We start from the raw sequence: 16,038 nt of genomic DNA, 5'->3' as shown, positions 1-16,038 counted from the left end.
CCCTCTTGGGATGAAAGGTGTATCTGTAAACAGAGCACAAAGGTACCCATTATGCCCCCCATGGGATCCCTATAATCTGGGTCCCGCCTCTGTAAGTGGTCGGCCCAGCCTCCACCATTTTAATAAGCTGTTCAGGATATGGCTGCTTGTGATATTAAAGATGTTCAGGCCTCTGGAGTTAAAATGGCTGCTATATTGCCACTAGAGAGCCCCTAACAGTTGCTGAGTCCCGCCCAGGAGAACCTGGCATGCATGGAATGCTGCACAGGAATGCAGAGTGATTAAGAGGCGATTGAATTTACTATTCTTCCAGCCCCAAAGGCGCCCAGTACAACAAAGGTCTCGCAGAGTCATCCCCACTTAACACATTCCATTCTCTTCTTCCGTGATGAGATCTTGTGTCCTTGATTGAGGAGCTAATCAAATGACATTCCTAAGTCTATACAGTTGTTCCTGGAAAAGTACAGTCTCCACCTAAAAACCATCAACTTAGCTCCGGTGGAATTCACTAACAAACTATCCCTTTTGTACAGAGCTAGAATATGTTTTGCATTTGCTTTCACACACCCCGGCAGCTACCAATCAAGGTACTCAAACCTTTTGTCAAACCCAGGAACTGACCGTTGGAGCCTTTGTTCTAATGGCTAGGTGGGCTCTTCCACCTCAGGGCACATTTTACCTGTAAAGGTAGAGCCCTGGCCCCATTCAAATTGTGCATGCTTCCTGAGTCCAAGCGCTGCTCCCTTAGGGTCAATTCCCTAAGCCTTTTTCTCAACGTACATGCTTCCGGATCCATAAGCGCTGTTCCCTTAAGATTTGCCCAAGCCTCTTGCTCTTGTGGCCGAGGACGCTGGCCGTTCGAAGCTACTCTCTTCTCCCACGGACTGGACCCCTCTTCAGGATATTTGCTCTCTCTTCCTCTATTCCCAGTTTCTGACTAAGCTTCCCGGGACTCTGTGTGTGTGTGTGTGTGTGTGTGTGTGTGTGTGTGTGTGTGACTATTTTTACCCCGTAATTGCAAGTGTATGTGCATGTCATTTTGTTCTTAATAAAAGTTATTGTTGGACCTTAAGAACCAGTCTTGTATGCTATCTTGGTAGCTGGTAGAAACTGGTGGAGATTTCCTGCTTGTTACCCTTCTCGCATAGCCGGCCGTTCTCCTTGCTTGCTAATTCCCCCGACAAATCATTTTATTGCAAGGAGACCAGTTCCGGTAATACCACCACTGTAAAACTTATGGACATTTTGCTAGCTATATAACAAACATGGTTTCTTTCTTTGCATAAGCTTAGCTATCCATGCCATGGATAAGCAGCAGTCTTATTAAAATTTCACATCACGAAGTCATTACCAAATTCCATCTAGAACTGTTGTTTTTCCATCTCATTTTAATCCCAAATGTCATATGCATCAACTTTTTCTTTTTCCTCAAACGCTGGGACAATGAGTCATAAATTCCAACTTTTCTTGTTTTGACATCTCTCGTCTTTTCCACTCTCTCTATTAGTTCAAATTATATAGCTTAACAGTCAGTTCAATTTCCCTTTCTATTTCATAGTGTATGTGGCTGCTATCTGAAGGGGAGGGGCTTGCAAAACTGCAGACAGGATGAAAAGAAAAAGCCAAAGGCTGAGCCTTCGCAGCAGCATAAAACCTGATGGCTCTAGTGGGGGGGGGGGTCGAAAATTATTAAGGAGACAAACTCTGAGGGAGGGGGTATCGTATTATAACACAGAAATGTAACTTAAGAGATTCATTTGGCGACTGTCTGAAAACACTAAACTATGGTGGAATATCTGAAATGCTTTTATAGACACTTTCTTTATAAACACAGTGCAATTATTCAATCAGAAAGTAAAACCGTATTCCCTTTGGATCAGACTGGGGAAAGCTGAAATGTCACTACACAAGACATTTTCCCCAGATGAGCCCAAATCGGGTAGAGAAATGTGTTCTGAGCTTCCATGATTCCCAGGCACACACGGGCCTAATTCAGGCAGGCACCATGGCACGCTGAGAGAGGGAGTTTAGACCCCCATTATTTCCCCCAACTGAGATAGCCTCAGGGGGTAGTAGTTGGCCATTATGGAAACATAATGTGTAACTCACCGATACATATGCAGCTCTCCCATGACAAATGACACCCCCCTCCAAATATTTCAGGTCAGGAAAATGGGCAGGGGGACAGTCTAAGCCCACTCTTTCCTCTGGGAAGTACATAACCTCAGAACATGCCCCTTCACTGTAGCTGGGGATGCTCCTGGAGAAAACATTATGTGTAGTTAGGCCCTATCATTCAGTGGTGTTAATTGGATGAGTGGACACTGCACATTTTCGCAGTACTGCTGACCCCTACTGCAACTTGCCTTACTACCTTGTGCCACAGTAGCTCATTCAGAAGTTGATAAATGCTTACATGCAATGGGGCACAATCCAACCAAGCAGTATTGCCCCTCTGAAAATAATGTGGTCCTGGCATGCATGCATGTTTCCCTCAATGCTTGCTTTTCTTTTACTGCAGTTTGCAGGTGAAGAGCGCAGATATTGGATGAATCTCATATACATTTGTGTGCACATACACCCAAATCACACATGAAGGATATTACCCAGTTTGTCAATGGGGCTAGGGTTTGTCAACATCTGGTCCAAAGAATCTCCAGTGTGCACACAGAGCTCCTGCATGTGCAGAATTTTCTGTTCACTAAGAGGACAGTGCCATGCCTACAAAAGGATGTGAATGCAGAGAATTGTGGTTGAAGAAAATGAGGAAACCCTTGTGCACGCAGCATTTGGGAGTACATATTGGAGCAGCTGTGTGCACGCAGCCCGGTTGCGTGCGGCTGATTGTCTCGAATTCTTGCACTAGGAACTCTCATGGGAAAGCAGCATCTGTGCCTTTATGTATCTATGACAGGATGCATCATGTAAGCCGTCTATGGGACTGAGGCCAGCAGAAGGGAGACTGTCTGTTATTTCCCTAGTGTTTTTTGTCTTGAATGCTAGAAGAATAATGACAAACACCTGTCCATCAAGATTTTCAGATCCTAATTCTGTCAGAACTATTATTGGCTTACCTGAAAACGGGGAGTCTGCCTCTCTGCCTTTGAGGCCTTGTCCATCCAGGAATCCAACGGTTTCAGAGAGGTGTTGCTTTGCGTGACCACTGGAAACTTAGCTGCCAAGGTTGGCCTGCTGGATACGTGCAACTGCTGCTCCTGCTGTACTATCTGGAGCTTTTTTAACAATTCTTGTGGAGAAATTACTCCAGAAGCACCGGACTGGTTCCCTGAAAGAGGAAGTGACTGCCCAGGAAGTTTGGCTTGTTCTTTACTGAGGGCTGGAGGACCCACAGTCTGGCCTGGGAAGGCACCATTGAAATACATGAGATGTGGCTGAGTTATGCTCTTTACCTGGGCTACTGAGGAGGCAGCAGGAGTCCTGCTGAAGACAGATGCAGCTGTGCTTGCAGGACTGCCATTGCTGGTCTCTGTCTTGGTCCTCTGTCCTGACTGGCCTTGCAGATGCTGCAACAGGCTCCGAGTGCTACTTGGGTCCTGAATGGAATGAGATGTTCTAATGTTATGAGAAGCCACGGGCTGAAAGAGTCCAGTGAGAACTTCCCCCATGGCGTGAGCGTTGCCGTTTTCACACAGGCGGCTCTCGGGAAGTTCAGAGACAGGGTGAAGCTCCGCCCCACGCACCATGAGTTTCTGAATGGCGGGACAAAGCTGCTTCTCTGCCGTGGGTGAATGTCTGCCGGGCTCCTCATAAGACAATGAGCGCACAACCCCTTGCCGCAGAGGAGAGTTCTCTTGGTACTGCTTCTGGGAATGCTCTGAGGTATTGTGGTATGTGCTAGGTTTTTCTTGCTTCCCAAAGAGAGTGGTTAGGGATAAATGCTGTGGTTCAGGGTCTATGTTCTGGGGGGAAAGGAGGAAGAGAAATGAACAACAACAAGTAGAACAGTCATAATAAAGGCAAGACAGCATAAAAGGCTAGAATACCATTGTCCTAGAAGAATTTCTTAGTTTCCGCATGTGGAAAACCAGCTGATGAAGCAGTCAGAGCTGAACTTCCCCATGGAGGGCAATCTCCTTACAGCAAAGAATTAGAAGCACTGCCATCTTTTCACTGGTAATGGAAACAGAGGACCAGACTCCTGTCCAGGGTAAGAGCAGTGGGTAGGAGAAGAATCAAGCCCCTTCCGCCCTGCCACTTCTCCACTACGAATTGTACCTTCCGATACTGTAGAGAAGTAGAGACTGAAAGGCAGCATCCAGTCCCAGCCTTACTGTACAGATTACATCAATGGATGCATCTTTAAAATTGTAAAATAACGAACAATCCAAAAATAGGAAATCAAAGAAGAAACCCCTCAGCTCAGATATGAAAACATACTTAAATGAGAATAATGGTTTGAGAATGTACTATACCGAATCTAACATTTTAGCTAAATTTCAGTTCTCAGGAAGAAACAAGAAATGTTCAAGCTACTTAAAAGATCAAGCCTAGCGCAGAGTTGGGCATGCTTAAACCCACTGATTTTACTGACCTCAAGTGTGCCTAACTCTGTGATCAATTGTGATCTCAGTAAGAGATGGTTAATTATACTTCAGATTTTGCGAGAGACAATTGTTTGCTTCTGCATGGGATGATACTATACACTGTACACACATGGCTCCCTGGGATTTCTTGATCACAGCTAGGACAGCTCTCTATCCCCCTTCTTCAGGTGATGGCAAGATCTTCTTTAGGCTACGTAGCTCCTCCTCTATAACACTGTACTTGTATTATATTATATTTAATCTATCTTTACTATCTATTTATCTTTACACAGAGAGATGAAGCCAAAGGCTCAAGACAAGTGACCCATCTTTGTGTATGAATACAGCAGAGCTGATCCACCTGTCTGCGTATCTTTCCTACTAAATGAGCAGAGACACCACATAATGGGTTATGAAGCTTCGTTTCAACAGATTGATAGAGTCTTTGCACACAGATGGAGCGAAAGTGCTGTTTTGCGTCCTAAAATATTGCAGGGGTGGTTGGACTTCAGCACCATGTGGTCTGCTTTTTAAAAACAATGTTGCTAGAATTCCTGAATCCAGAGATACTTTTTAACTTTGTTATAGTAACTGCGCCCATATGCCGCTCTTCTAGAGAGATTAGTGCCCCACTCAGAGCAGGGAACAAGTTAGTGTTATTATTATCCCCACAATACAGCTGGGGAGCTGAGGCTGAAAGAAGTGGCTTACCCAAGGCAGTAGTGGGATTTGAAACCAGCAGAGTGCTGATCTGCAGCCCAACTACTTATCTACTGTGCTACAGCATCTCTTTATTGTTTGTATTACTGTATTAAGCAAAAGTGCATACTCAGGATCTCTTCACAGTTAATTCATAACTACCCGTGACAAGCGATTCCAAATATGCGCAGTTCTTTAAAGAACACACCTCTTTCTGGGTCAGACTGAGATCCATCCCTCCAGAATTCCTTGCTATAATCCCAGCAGACAGGTGTTAAAGTGGTTTACTGGAGCCTGTTCATTAGTTTAAGGGATTACCACAATCTATCCTCTGCTAACAACTGATATATTCCACTGTATATTGAATTGCCTCTTTGACTTTCTGCCCCTAACTGCTCACATCCGGCACCTTTAAACATGTTGTGGGCGGATTCTGAGTTTACTGAAGACCACAACCATTAATTCTGCACCCTTTAAAAATAACAAAGCAGATAAAGCCCATTAAAAGTGCCCATTAAAGCCCATTATAAGTGCAAGCACTGCAATAAGAATGGGATGGTCTTGTAAAGGACATTTTTAAAGATAAATAACAACAACAACAACAACAACAACAACATTCAATTTATATACCGCCCTTCAGGACAACTTAATGCCCACTCAGAGCAGTTTACAAAGTATGTCATTATTAAACCCCATGATTTCACCACAGGGAGCAGAGACACGGACGATTACCCTAGGGGTTAGGTAGCTTCATAAAGGAGTAGCCAGTCCTTGGGTATGTTGATCCCAAGCCATATATAGCTTTAAATGTCAACACCAGGACTTCAAATTGTGCCCAGAAAAAGATTGGGAGCCAGTGTAGATGGGCCAAGTCTGGAGTGATACGCTCCCTACAACCCATTCCAATCGACATCCTGGCTGCAGCATTCTTGACATTTCTGATTGGGTTTCAAGGGCAGCCCCACGTAGAGCGCATTGCAGAGCTTATTTCTCCACTGTTATATGAAACAGAGTTGCGGCAGCTTCATGAGCATGGCAATTACCTGTTCTCTGATGCCGTTTTAGCTGTGAGTAATACCATTCTCTCCTCTTAATCACCATGCCATTTTATGAACTAGCTGTGATGACAGATGTGGGTTTACTGCTTGAAACGACAATCCTGCACTGATACCCCCCACCCTATTCTGCCCAAACTTTAGCTCTGGTATGAAAATGACATCATTATGCCATGAGTCTTCCTGCACCTAACCCCACTCCTCATAATTTGAAGTACTCATGGGAGTGGAAACTGACATTGTGATGATCTCACACCATTCACCTCCATAACTACACATTCTGAAATTCCATCCAATTCACGCAAGAGAAGAGATCTAAAAGGTGGCTGGAACAGTCTTTTCTGATTTTTCATTATTAACTTCATCTGAGCCTCAAGGCGGATCAGCCTTCTATACCAACAGAAGCGTGAGTCAAGAGTGCACATGCAATGAGTGTACCTGGACTTGTTGAGGTATACATTGGTGCTGTGTATCGCTGGGCTTCACTGGGATTGGTTTGATCAAATTGGGGTTGTCGTATATAGCAGAGGAGCTGGTTATTTGTTTAGGCTCTGAGCACGTCTTACACTGCAATGCACACATAGATAAATAACATTTTAGATTAAAAACATTTCTGGGGTGAGTCTATGCAACATTTCCTTTCTCGTGCTCTATCGTCATAAAAAACAAACAGTTAAAATTAAGAAAAGATCAAATCCACAAACTGATGGGGGGGGGTCACATTGTACAAGGAGGGAGAGTAGTGGAAAGGCAAAGAGCTAAATTCCTTTATTGGGTTCCCACTGCACTTCTCTACCGAGCTCATCCTGGAGCTTGCTAAGTTTGGTGCTCTTCTGCACAGCTGCACATGAAAAAAATTGCACTTTGGTTATGAAGTGAAACCTGGTCAAAGGTAGTAGAACACTCAAGAATGAACTTGCCTCTGCAGCAGTGCTAGGCCACTTCCATGCTAGCAAACCTTGCATTTTCAGAAGGAGCCATGGCCATGAAGACCCAGCTGCTATTTGTCAAAGGACAGATGGACAGGTCGCCAAGCCTGATATTTTTGCATCTAGCTGCTCCCCATGCTAGAACAACCAAAAAGGACTGTCAATAAAATCTTAGTTGATTAATGTTATGAATTGTAAGCAATTGATAATTAAACAGCTATGTTTGCTTACGAATAAAGCAATCTTCTCGAAGGAAAAAAGCATGCTTTCTTTGTTATCAGATGTCCTAATAGACTCCATTTCACAGAAGAGGAATCTGCTCCAAAGAGTAGAGCTGCTGAGAGCCCCCATGAACCCCCCAAACAAAGAAGGAAGAATCCCCTTCTAGGAAGTTTCCTTCCACTCATGGATTTTTAAGTACTTAATTTTTTTTAAGTTGCTGCTTGACTAATTAGCGGCCACCATCTGTTAAATGGTTTAAAACAACGACCAACTAAATGCCATTTCAGGTCACCCTTTGCCTCACAAGTCTGATGTAGCATAGCGGTTAAGTGGTTGGACTGCAAATCAGCACTCTGCAGGTTCCAATCCCATTACTGCCATGAACTCAGTAAACCGCTCCTCTCAGCCCCAGATGTATTGTGGGGATTAACACTGACTTTGTTCACCACTCTGTCTAGAAAAGTGGTATATAAGTTATTGTTGTTGTCGTCTTGAGGCCAAACCTAAGGGGTCCAGGATATAATCCCAGATGTTAGAGAGTTCACTGTTAACATATTCTGCACATATTAACCAAGAGGAAACCCTCATCCTCCTCACTGCCCAGAGAAAGAGTATTAAGATCACTGCTTGGCCAGAGTCATCAGTGCCCTTGATTGCCTATAAATAAAGGAGGCTGTTGGAGATGTAGAATCATAGAATTATAGGGTTAGAATGGACCTCGAGGGCCATCTAGCCCAACCCTCTGCACAATGCAGGAAATTCACAAATACCTCCCCCCTACACACACATCCAGTGACCTTTACTCCATGCCCAGAAGATGGTAAAAGACTGTCAAGATCCCTAGCCAAACTGGCCTGGGGAAAATTGCTATCTGACCCCAAGGTGGTGGTGATCAGCCTTACCCTGGGCATGTAAGAAGGGGCTGTGCGATTCCCTGCTTCTATAGGTCAGGACAATAGCTTTAGATTTAGAGCTCAACATAACTGAGACAGTGCAATCCTAAACAGAGTTAACATCCTTTGACTTAAACGGATTTAGGAGGGTATAACTGTCCTTAGGGTTCTGCTGATAGTGTAGTAAAATGGTGTTTTACTGAATAATTGGACCAGATTGTAGCCTCCAACATTTGCTTTTGTGTTTTATTCATTTATGTGGCTTTACTACAAACCTTTCTTGTTCATGTTTATGTTTCAATAAAACTTTATTGAAGTTCTCAGCCTGGAGCCTGACTGGTGAAAGGCACACAGTGGGGCCCTAGTACTGTAAGGAAGCACGGATCACACGGAATGAAAATCATAACCTGTTCATCTACTGCTGTCTTTTCCAGGTAGCTGAGTAAATAAAACCAGAGCGTGGGAGCCAGGAATCCATTTACAAGCCAAGAAATAATTCTAGGCTTTATGTCATTTGAGTGAAGCATGCTACTCAGAGGCTGACAACAAAACCGGGTGCAGGAGATCACACCTGGTTTCAGTTGTGCAACTGGAGGCGGAACAGCTTTCCCTCAGCATCACCTCTCTCAGACCTGAGGAGGAAGACTGAAGGGAATTATGACGGTCAGCCATACGCTCAGCCCGCTTCAAGCATTCTCCTGGGGCAAAATGAGAGCCTGGCCCCATCATTTCCTCCCTGCACGTGCTGAGTATTTGGGGATGGGTCTTCCTCTCCCTGCTGCTGGAAAGTCAGAAGCAGAGCATCTCTGGCTGTTTCTGAAGTTCCCAATGCCTGGTGCAAAGGACACAGTAGCCGTTTTGTGCCAGGCAATGGGGAAAATCAGAAGCAGTGGGAGAGGCTCATGCTGCTTTTGACTTTCTCCAGTGCTCCATGAGAAATGGGAGGCAAGTCCTCTTTCTTGAGTTCTCTGAGTTGGTCAGAAGCTGCGAGTGAGGGGTGGTGGGCTGGTCCTTCCCTTGGTGAGAGATTCTTTCCATGCACAGCTCTTTCCTGAGTCAAGAGGGGAGAATGGAATCTAAACCCTGTGGACTCCTACAACAGATAAGACACGGAACCCTCCATGGAATCTATACAGCAAATGACACAAGGGCTCTCATTAGGAAGTTCCCTTGTGTAGACTGCTGATTTCAATCCCAGCGGCAAAATCTCGGTCATTTGTGTTGGGAAACACTGAAATGTTCTGCAGAAACACAAACAGTCCAAAAAGGGAAGCATCACAAAACGATTGTCTGAGGAATCTCAGACTGAGATACAGACCTGCCAGAGGCTAGATCCACTGATGAACTTCCAAGGAGCAGACCCTCTTCACCTCCTGATGGCCCTGGCAAGCCAGCTATACTCCTGTCTTTTTCCTCCCTTCTCCTATCTCCCTCTCCTCCTCTTTCTTTCGCTCCTTTTCTCCTAGCCAACTTTTTCTTCTAAGAGCCTGGGCCCTGCTGTTCCTTTGTGCCACCATGTGGCAACTTGTGGCATCCATACATGCTGTACTGTCATCCCACCATGCCCTCAGGCTGTAAGGGAGGGTGCCAGGTCTCCATCCCTCCATGGCTGCAAAGCTCACCAACTGGACACTGTTGCTGAGACCTGTGGCTGTCTGGCTCATGTCAGGTGGAGTTGATATCCCAGGCCTAAGCATGGTGACATCAGACACTGTGTCCAACATGGATGACAAACAGCCAACTGCCCACAGTGACAGGGCGGTAAGACAGACACTGCAAGAGACAACGATGACCAGTAAGCTCTGCCTTTGGGGCTCTACTCTTGATAGTGTTTCATAGTTCAGTGTTTCTCTTGTAGATCAAGCAACAAAGGATAAGCAGGGCAGACAAGCTGATTCCTGCACAATAAACCTCGACCCAGGCAGAATGTCATATGGCTATTTTGGGAAGGACAGCGGTCCTGAAGCGCATGGCATCTGATGAAAAGGAAACAGTAACGCGTCGCCTCTGTTCAGTTTAATGTACATGATCTCCAGCATCAAGAGGACAGCAATTCCCTTTTTCCCCATGCTGCTTCTGAAGAGAAAATGTTCTGTGACATAATATTTCCTTGGCAACCAATTATGATAAAGAAATATAGGTGGGGGATTAAGGCAGAAGGAGTGGACTGACTCATCCTTCAAACACATTATTTGCAAACAAATTTCTTAAGTAACAGAGATAGAAGAAAGAAGATCGCTTTAGTATGTGCACGTTTTCCCATGTAATAGCCCATATAATAAAAATGGATATAACCAAGCTTCCCTGTAATGCGGCTAAATCAGTTAATTTGTGACTAGGGGAGATCACAGCAGGCACGTCTCCCGAGGGAAGGGGGCTGCAGAGGAAAGAGTTCAAACGTCTAGTTCAGTCCTCTGCTTTTAGCAACTGCCCACCATACGTCTATTTTGCACTGGGCTGAAAATCCTATAATGGAAATGGAACTCACGCGTCCTCCCTTCAGGAGGATATACATTCCCCCCTCAGTGCCCATCACAAATGTAGAGTGTCTGCAATTAACATTAAATGAAGGTCTTTTCGGGTCCATGAGAAATGTTTTTCCTACTAGTGTGTAATATCACAGCAGAGTAGGCTGCTTTCCCCCTGCCCAATCCATGATGATAACTGAGAATTGTTCTTCCGTTTCCCCTCTCAAGTGTAACAAAGCCCACTGAAGGCAGGCGAATGGGGCTGGGACCTCAGATGATGCTGAGGTTCTTTCTATCAAGACTCCAAGCCTTGGTATGCATCGTATTTTTACCACACAGGCTCTCCATTGGATAAAACGGAACTTACTTCTGAGCAGGATTGCTCTTATGACGACATTATTAAGATACACAGGAAACTACAGAACGGGATGTCTGGTTCTAGGGCCTCGTCCTCACAAACTGACGGTTTCTCAACAGGATCATGTCAGAAGAAGGTGTCCTTCCTGCTTCTGCTGGGTCATGAGCCACCGTGAGTTTGCAGAGACAAGGTGAGGTATAAATGTTTTTTTAAAGTAATGACATTCTATGCTGTAAGCTACATTGGTTTCTTCTCCTTCCGGTCGATCTTGTAATAGCAATATTTTTTTAATAGAATTAATTGCATATCCCCTTTCTTCAAAATTCTGGCACAAGATCAGGAGTGAGCCTTTACAGTACAATTTCTCTTAACACACAACAAGATATTTCTATACACGCCTCAGATAATGGTTGATATCACTGTACAGAATTCCTTTCCATTGATTTAACATTATCAGTTAGCTTTTTACCCGTTCTGATATAAACTCACATCCTCAAAAAAGTGCTGTTTTTTTAGCAATCCCTTGAAATACCGCAAACATATCACCAACATTGTATAATATAATACGACACAATGGGATGGCTCCCATAGTACTGTAAACACAGATCGTTGCTATTGGAAACGGAATGCTGGAAAAGAAGGAATTTGGTTTGATCCTGCAAGGCACTTCTGATGTTCCGATAAAACGAAATCCACATACACAGCTGGCCTTTTTGCAGCCAGTCTAAAACCACAGCTATACCTTTGCACCTGTGTTCCAACCCAAAAAACTTTTCAAATCCCTCCACAAAGCTATCCACTTTGGCAGTTCTGTACATGGGATGCGGTTTGGGAATGGTGGCAAATGGCTTCACAAATACTAGGTTGTCTAGATTGGTGTCATCATTTGTGTGCTATTCAAAGAAGTTGTTGACATTTTACACAGCTGTATGCTAATCCATCACTGAAGCATACACAGCAGAAAGATGGAAAGCTGAAAAAGAAAGCATGGAGTGATTTTATGCAGAGAAGGTCTCACCTTGGTATATTCATCTTTGGCTTTGGTGAGCATCCGTAGGATATCCACCTCCTTGCTGTCACCTGAATTCAAGCTTACTGGGGAAATTCCTATACCTGCCCCCCGCTGTGCTTTCAGCTGCTCTTGCTGAGTTAAACTAGAAATGAGGGGTGAAGACAGAAATGAGTTAAAAAACACACACCAGAATTGACTCACAATTGCTTCAAATCATTTAGGAGATACTAAGAAGGGCTTCAGGTTTTCTCTCTCTCTCTTGTTCTATCCTATATTAAAAACAAAGGTTCAATTAACATTGGTAATGTGTTTTCTCCAATTCTGTGCATGCTGGGCCATTAAAGACTTGAATTTCCCCAACTCAGACATAGCTCCTATGGCCAGAAGGAACATTAAATCGTAGCTCATTTTATGCTGGAGTGGGGGAAGGGTGGCAAACACACACAAACAAGTTTTTAACTGCTAGTAAATGACCAATTTCCCGCCCCAGCTGTTTTATAATTACTGCAAACTGCTGTGAATTCTAACACACAGTCACTTGACTGAATGGCAGTATAGTTTTAACTAGATGAAATGCTGTTATTATAATCCATTAAACAAGGTTTACAGTAGTACGCTTCTTCTGCAAACTAGTCTTTTACTGAACTAAATTAGCAGTTTGAAAGAAGTTTAATCACCAGCAACGGCAAGAAGAGCTAGTTAACAAAATGATCTGTCAAGGCTTCTTAAGGATGGCATCTCATTTCTTCCTAAATGCTTGTAAAAATATATATCTTGGTCCCAATGCATCGTTCACCACAACAAAGCACTGCTATTACACAATAACAGTCCATATAAGGCAACCTCTCCTTCCTCAAAACTCGTCACAGTGGTCAAAGCAGAGATGGCAGAGTAAATAAAGAATCTGGATCTCATCCTCAACCTTGTTAATTGGCAGAAGGTTCATGACAGACGAAAGGAAGCAGCATTCCATGTGATTACAGAATTCACTACAGCAGTATGCATTGACAGCCCGTAAGTGTGGATCTTTTTAAAAAGAGCTACATGAAATTTTGAAAGAAAGGTCTATGGATGGTTGTTAGACATAATGATTACATGAAACCTCCAGGTTCAGCGCCAGCATGCCCTTTGAATACTGGATGCGGGAGAGAAACAACAGGAGAGAGCCGGTGCTTTCATATCCTGCTTGTAGGACTTCCAAGGTACTTGGCTGGCAACTTGGAAACAGGATCCTGGATTAGATGAATCCTTGGTCTGATCCAATGGGAAATGACAACTGACAATTTCTGAAGCAATTTGCTTCTGCAATGAGGAGGAAAGGGCGGCGGGGTGTGTGTGTGTCATCCTTGAGGTCCCTATGCTGCTCAAACCTCATGGAGGAAGAGAAACAGAAGGATTCCCTTTTCACAAGCAATCTGGTCTCTGTATATTTATGTGGTCCTTTGCAGTCTCTGCGTGTTCCTGTCATGTGGAATAGGCGGTATTTTGTTCATTATGCCTTTCAATTTCTTTAGGTGAACAGGGCTCAGGCAGGAGTTTAGAGACCCAACTTGGCTGAAACTGTAACTAGGAAAGCTTCTGCTTGAGGAGTAACACAGAAGATCCAGTGCAAGGGAGACTCGACTGCTATGCCTGATCATCACAGAAGAAGAGGAGCTCTTTCCTAGCAGCACAGGCTCAGTTTGCGGTGGGCTTCCATTCTTCGATCTTCTTTTCAGACAGACTAATACAGAATTCCCTGGCCAACGCCTGGCATGGGAAGTAAATCTTGGGCTGCCCTCACAGCCATCACATTGGGATGTAACTGGACAAAATAAAGGATAACTGGTCCAGATTTTCTGCTCTGGCAACTTTTAACTCCCACATCAAATGCTGGGAATTGTAGGCAGCTAGTTAGAATACAGACTATAAACACAGCACATATGTATCACTACTTTACTGGCTTTTCTCATCTATTAATCTTTACAGATCAAATCACTTCTGTGTCACAAACTGACAATGGATGCAGAGGGCAACAGAAAAAGAGGACACAATTACTGTAACTAGACTGGTAGTCACATACAGTTCCCAGCTCAAACTAGTTCAATGCATCATTAATGACCTGCAACTTATGCTGGACAACGATACTGCTCTCTCATGGGATATAGGATTTTTCTTGCATTACAGATGCTAATTTTCTGTACTTCATACCCATGCTCTATCAAGCTAACTACAACTTTTATTATAGCTAGCTTCCTGACACTCTAATTTGCAACACTCCTCCCACCCTCAGCCTGGATTATAAAATCTCCTTTCTTTTCCACTTCTCACATCTGAGAAGCTTCTCATATCTGAAAGCTCTTGCCTTGGAAATCTAGTTGGTCTTTAAAGTGCTCCTGGACCTGGACCTTGCTCTTTGACTGCAGACCAAAATGGCTACCCACCTGAAACTAGACTGTCTATGGTGGCTTGATCAGGCAATGGTTCCTGCTTACATCCACTTCACATGTGTGGCAGGTGTGGCTTCCTCTGCCTTTGCCTGTCTATTTAATACACCATAGACAGTCTATCAGGATAACCCCATAGTCAGGCCATCAAAAGAAATTCTGATTACTGGAATTTTCCCTCCATCTACTTAACAGCCATTTAAGTGTTCAGGGCTTAAATTTAACTGTGTCTGCTTATCAGGATCCTGCTTGTAACTATGGGAACTATATCCTTTGACAAATGTTACCACTTTACCCATCCAGTTCTAATAGGTTAACTATAGTTTTATTAAACATACCACTTTTAAATCAGACAATCTTGAAAATGGAATTAATTACATCTTATTCTAAAGGGTTAGAAAATCAGCTTGTACTTTTTTGAGTTTAAAGTGGCAAGGGATATCAAAAGCAAATCAGTGTTAACGCAGAAAAATGTACAACAGATGAAATGTTGCTATTTATCAACATTTGCATTGGATTTCCCTCTCATAATCAAATTATCCTAGAAATCAAGAGAGAAAAGCCTCCTCCACAATGAAAAAACATTCACTGAGACATGCCAAAATACAATTGGAATTAATCAATATGTTAATGTTAATCAATATGTTAATGTTAATCAAAATGTTTCAGATTTAATATTATCCAAGACCATCTATTCTGGTAACTTCATAATGAAAGGAGGTAATATTAAAAAGATCACTACAATAATAAAGTAAGATAAATAAAGCACACAATACATAAAATAAAATCCACCAAGGCTTTATTTGTCCGTCAATACTTACTTTTTCATGAGCTCTGCAATTCTTTGGCATTCTTCCTTATCATAAAACCAAATTCCGTAAATGGACACTGAAAATATACATTATACACAAACCATGAAATTTTCTCGACATGGTATTATTTTTACCAGAGGACGGTCAAAGGATTTTGCTTTTCACATTATGTGGCCTTAAACAGTTACACTTTTCATTACTCCCTGCTTCTCCAACCATCATTTCCTACATGTGTATTGTACCACAAGCTTTCACAGGCTACAGCCCTTTAGATGCATGAAGTGGCAACAGTTATATAAACAAGCAGTTATATAAACAAGGTGAAAAACTTAACAAGTGGAGTTAAAAGGCCATGAAGTATAGTCCCTGGCATTTCTTGGCAAAATTCAAAAGCATACAAGACTGGCACACTCAAAAATTCTGATTATTGTATCTACGGAAACCATATTATCACCAATTAAAGTTGTTACGAATGGGTCACTTATGTAGAAAAGTCACATAATGTACTTCTTGCATTTAATGGCCTAGTAACTCCACTTCTAAGAATTTCCCCCCTCTTTGTGTGTATACCCACTAACCGGGGCTTCACCCCTCTATTTATTTCTAACCCACAAAAGCTT

At 43.2% G+C, this 16,038-nt stretch overlaps 1 protein-coding gene across 4 annotated transcripts in view; it reads right to left on the bottom strand.

Moving 5' to 3' along the window:
- DCP1B (decapping mRNA 1B) overlaps window positions 1–16,038 on the bottom strand; it is a 53,602-nt gene that overhangs the window by 12,976 nt on the left and 24,588 nt on the right. For 3 of the 4 annotated variants that reach the window (XM_054988004.1, XM_054988009.1, XM_054988008.1), the window contains 4 exons: window positions 15,428–15,494; window positions 12,187–12,322; window positions 6,737–6,865; window positions 3,075–3,920 (listed from right to left, as the gene is read on the bottom strand). In XM_054988004.1, the coding sequence (XP_054843979.1) occupies window positions 3,075–3,920; window positions 6,737–6,865; window positions 12,187–12,322; window positions 15,428–15,494 (1,178 nt within the window). The remainder of the gene's footprint in view (window positions 1–3,074; window positions 3,921–6,736; window positions 6,866–12,186; window positions 12,323–15,427; window positions 15,495–16,038) is intronic. The other variant, XM_054988007.1, reaches the window with a different exon arrangement.

The sequence above is a fragment of the Eublepharis macularius genome, chromosome 9 (assembly GCF_028583425.1).
Source record: "Eublepharis macularius isolate TG4126 chromosome 9, MPM_Emac_v1.0, whole genome shotgun sequence".
NCBI lineage: Eukaryota > Metazoa > Chordata > Lepidosauria > Squamata > Eublepharidae > Eublepharis > Eublepharis macularius.
Note: the sequence above shows the minus strand (reverse complement) of the source record. Positions and strands in the feature narration are given on the sequence as shown.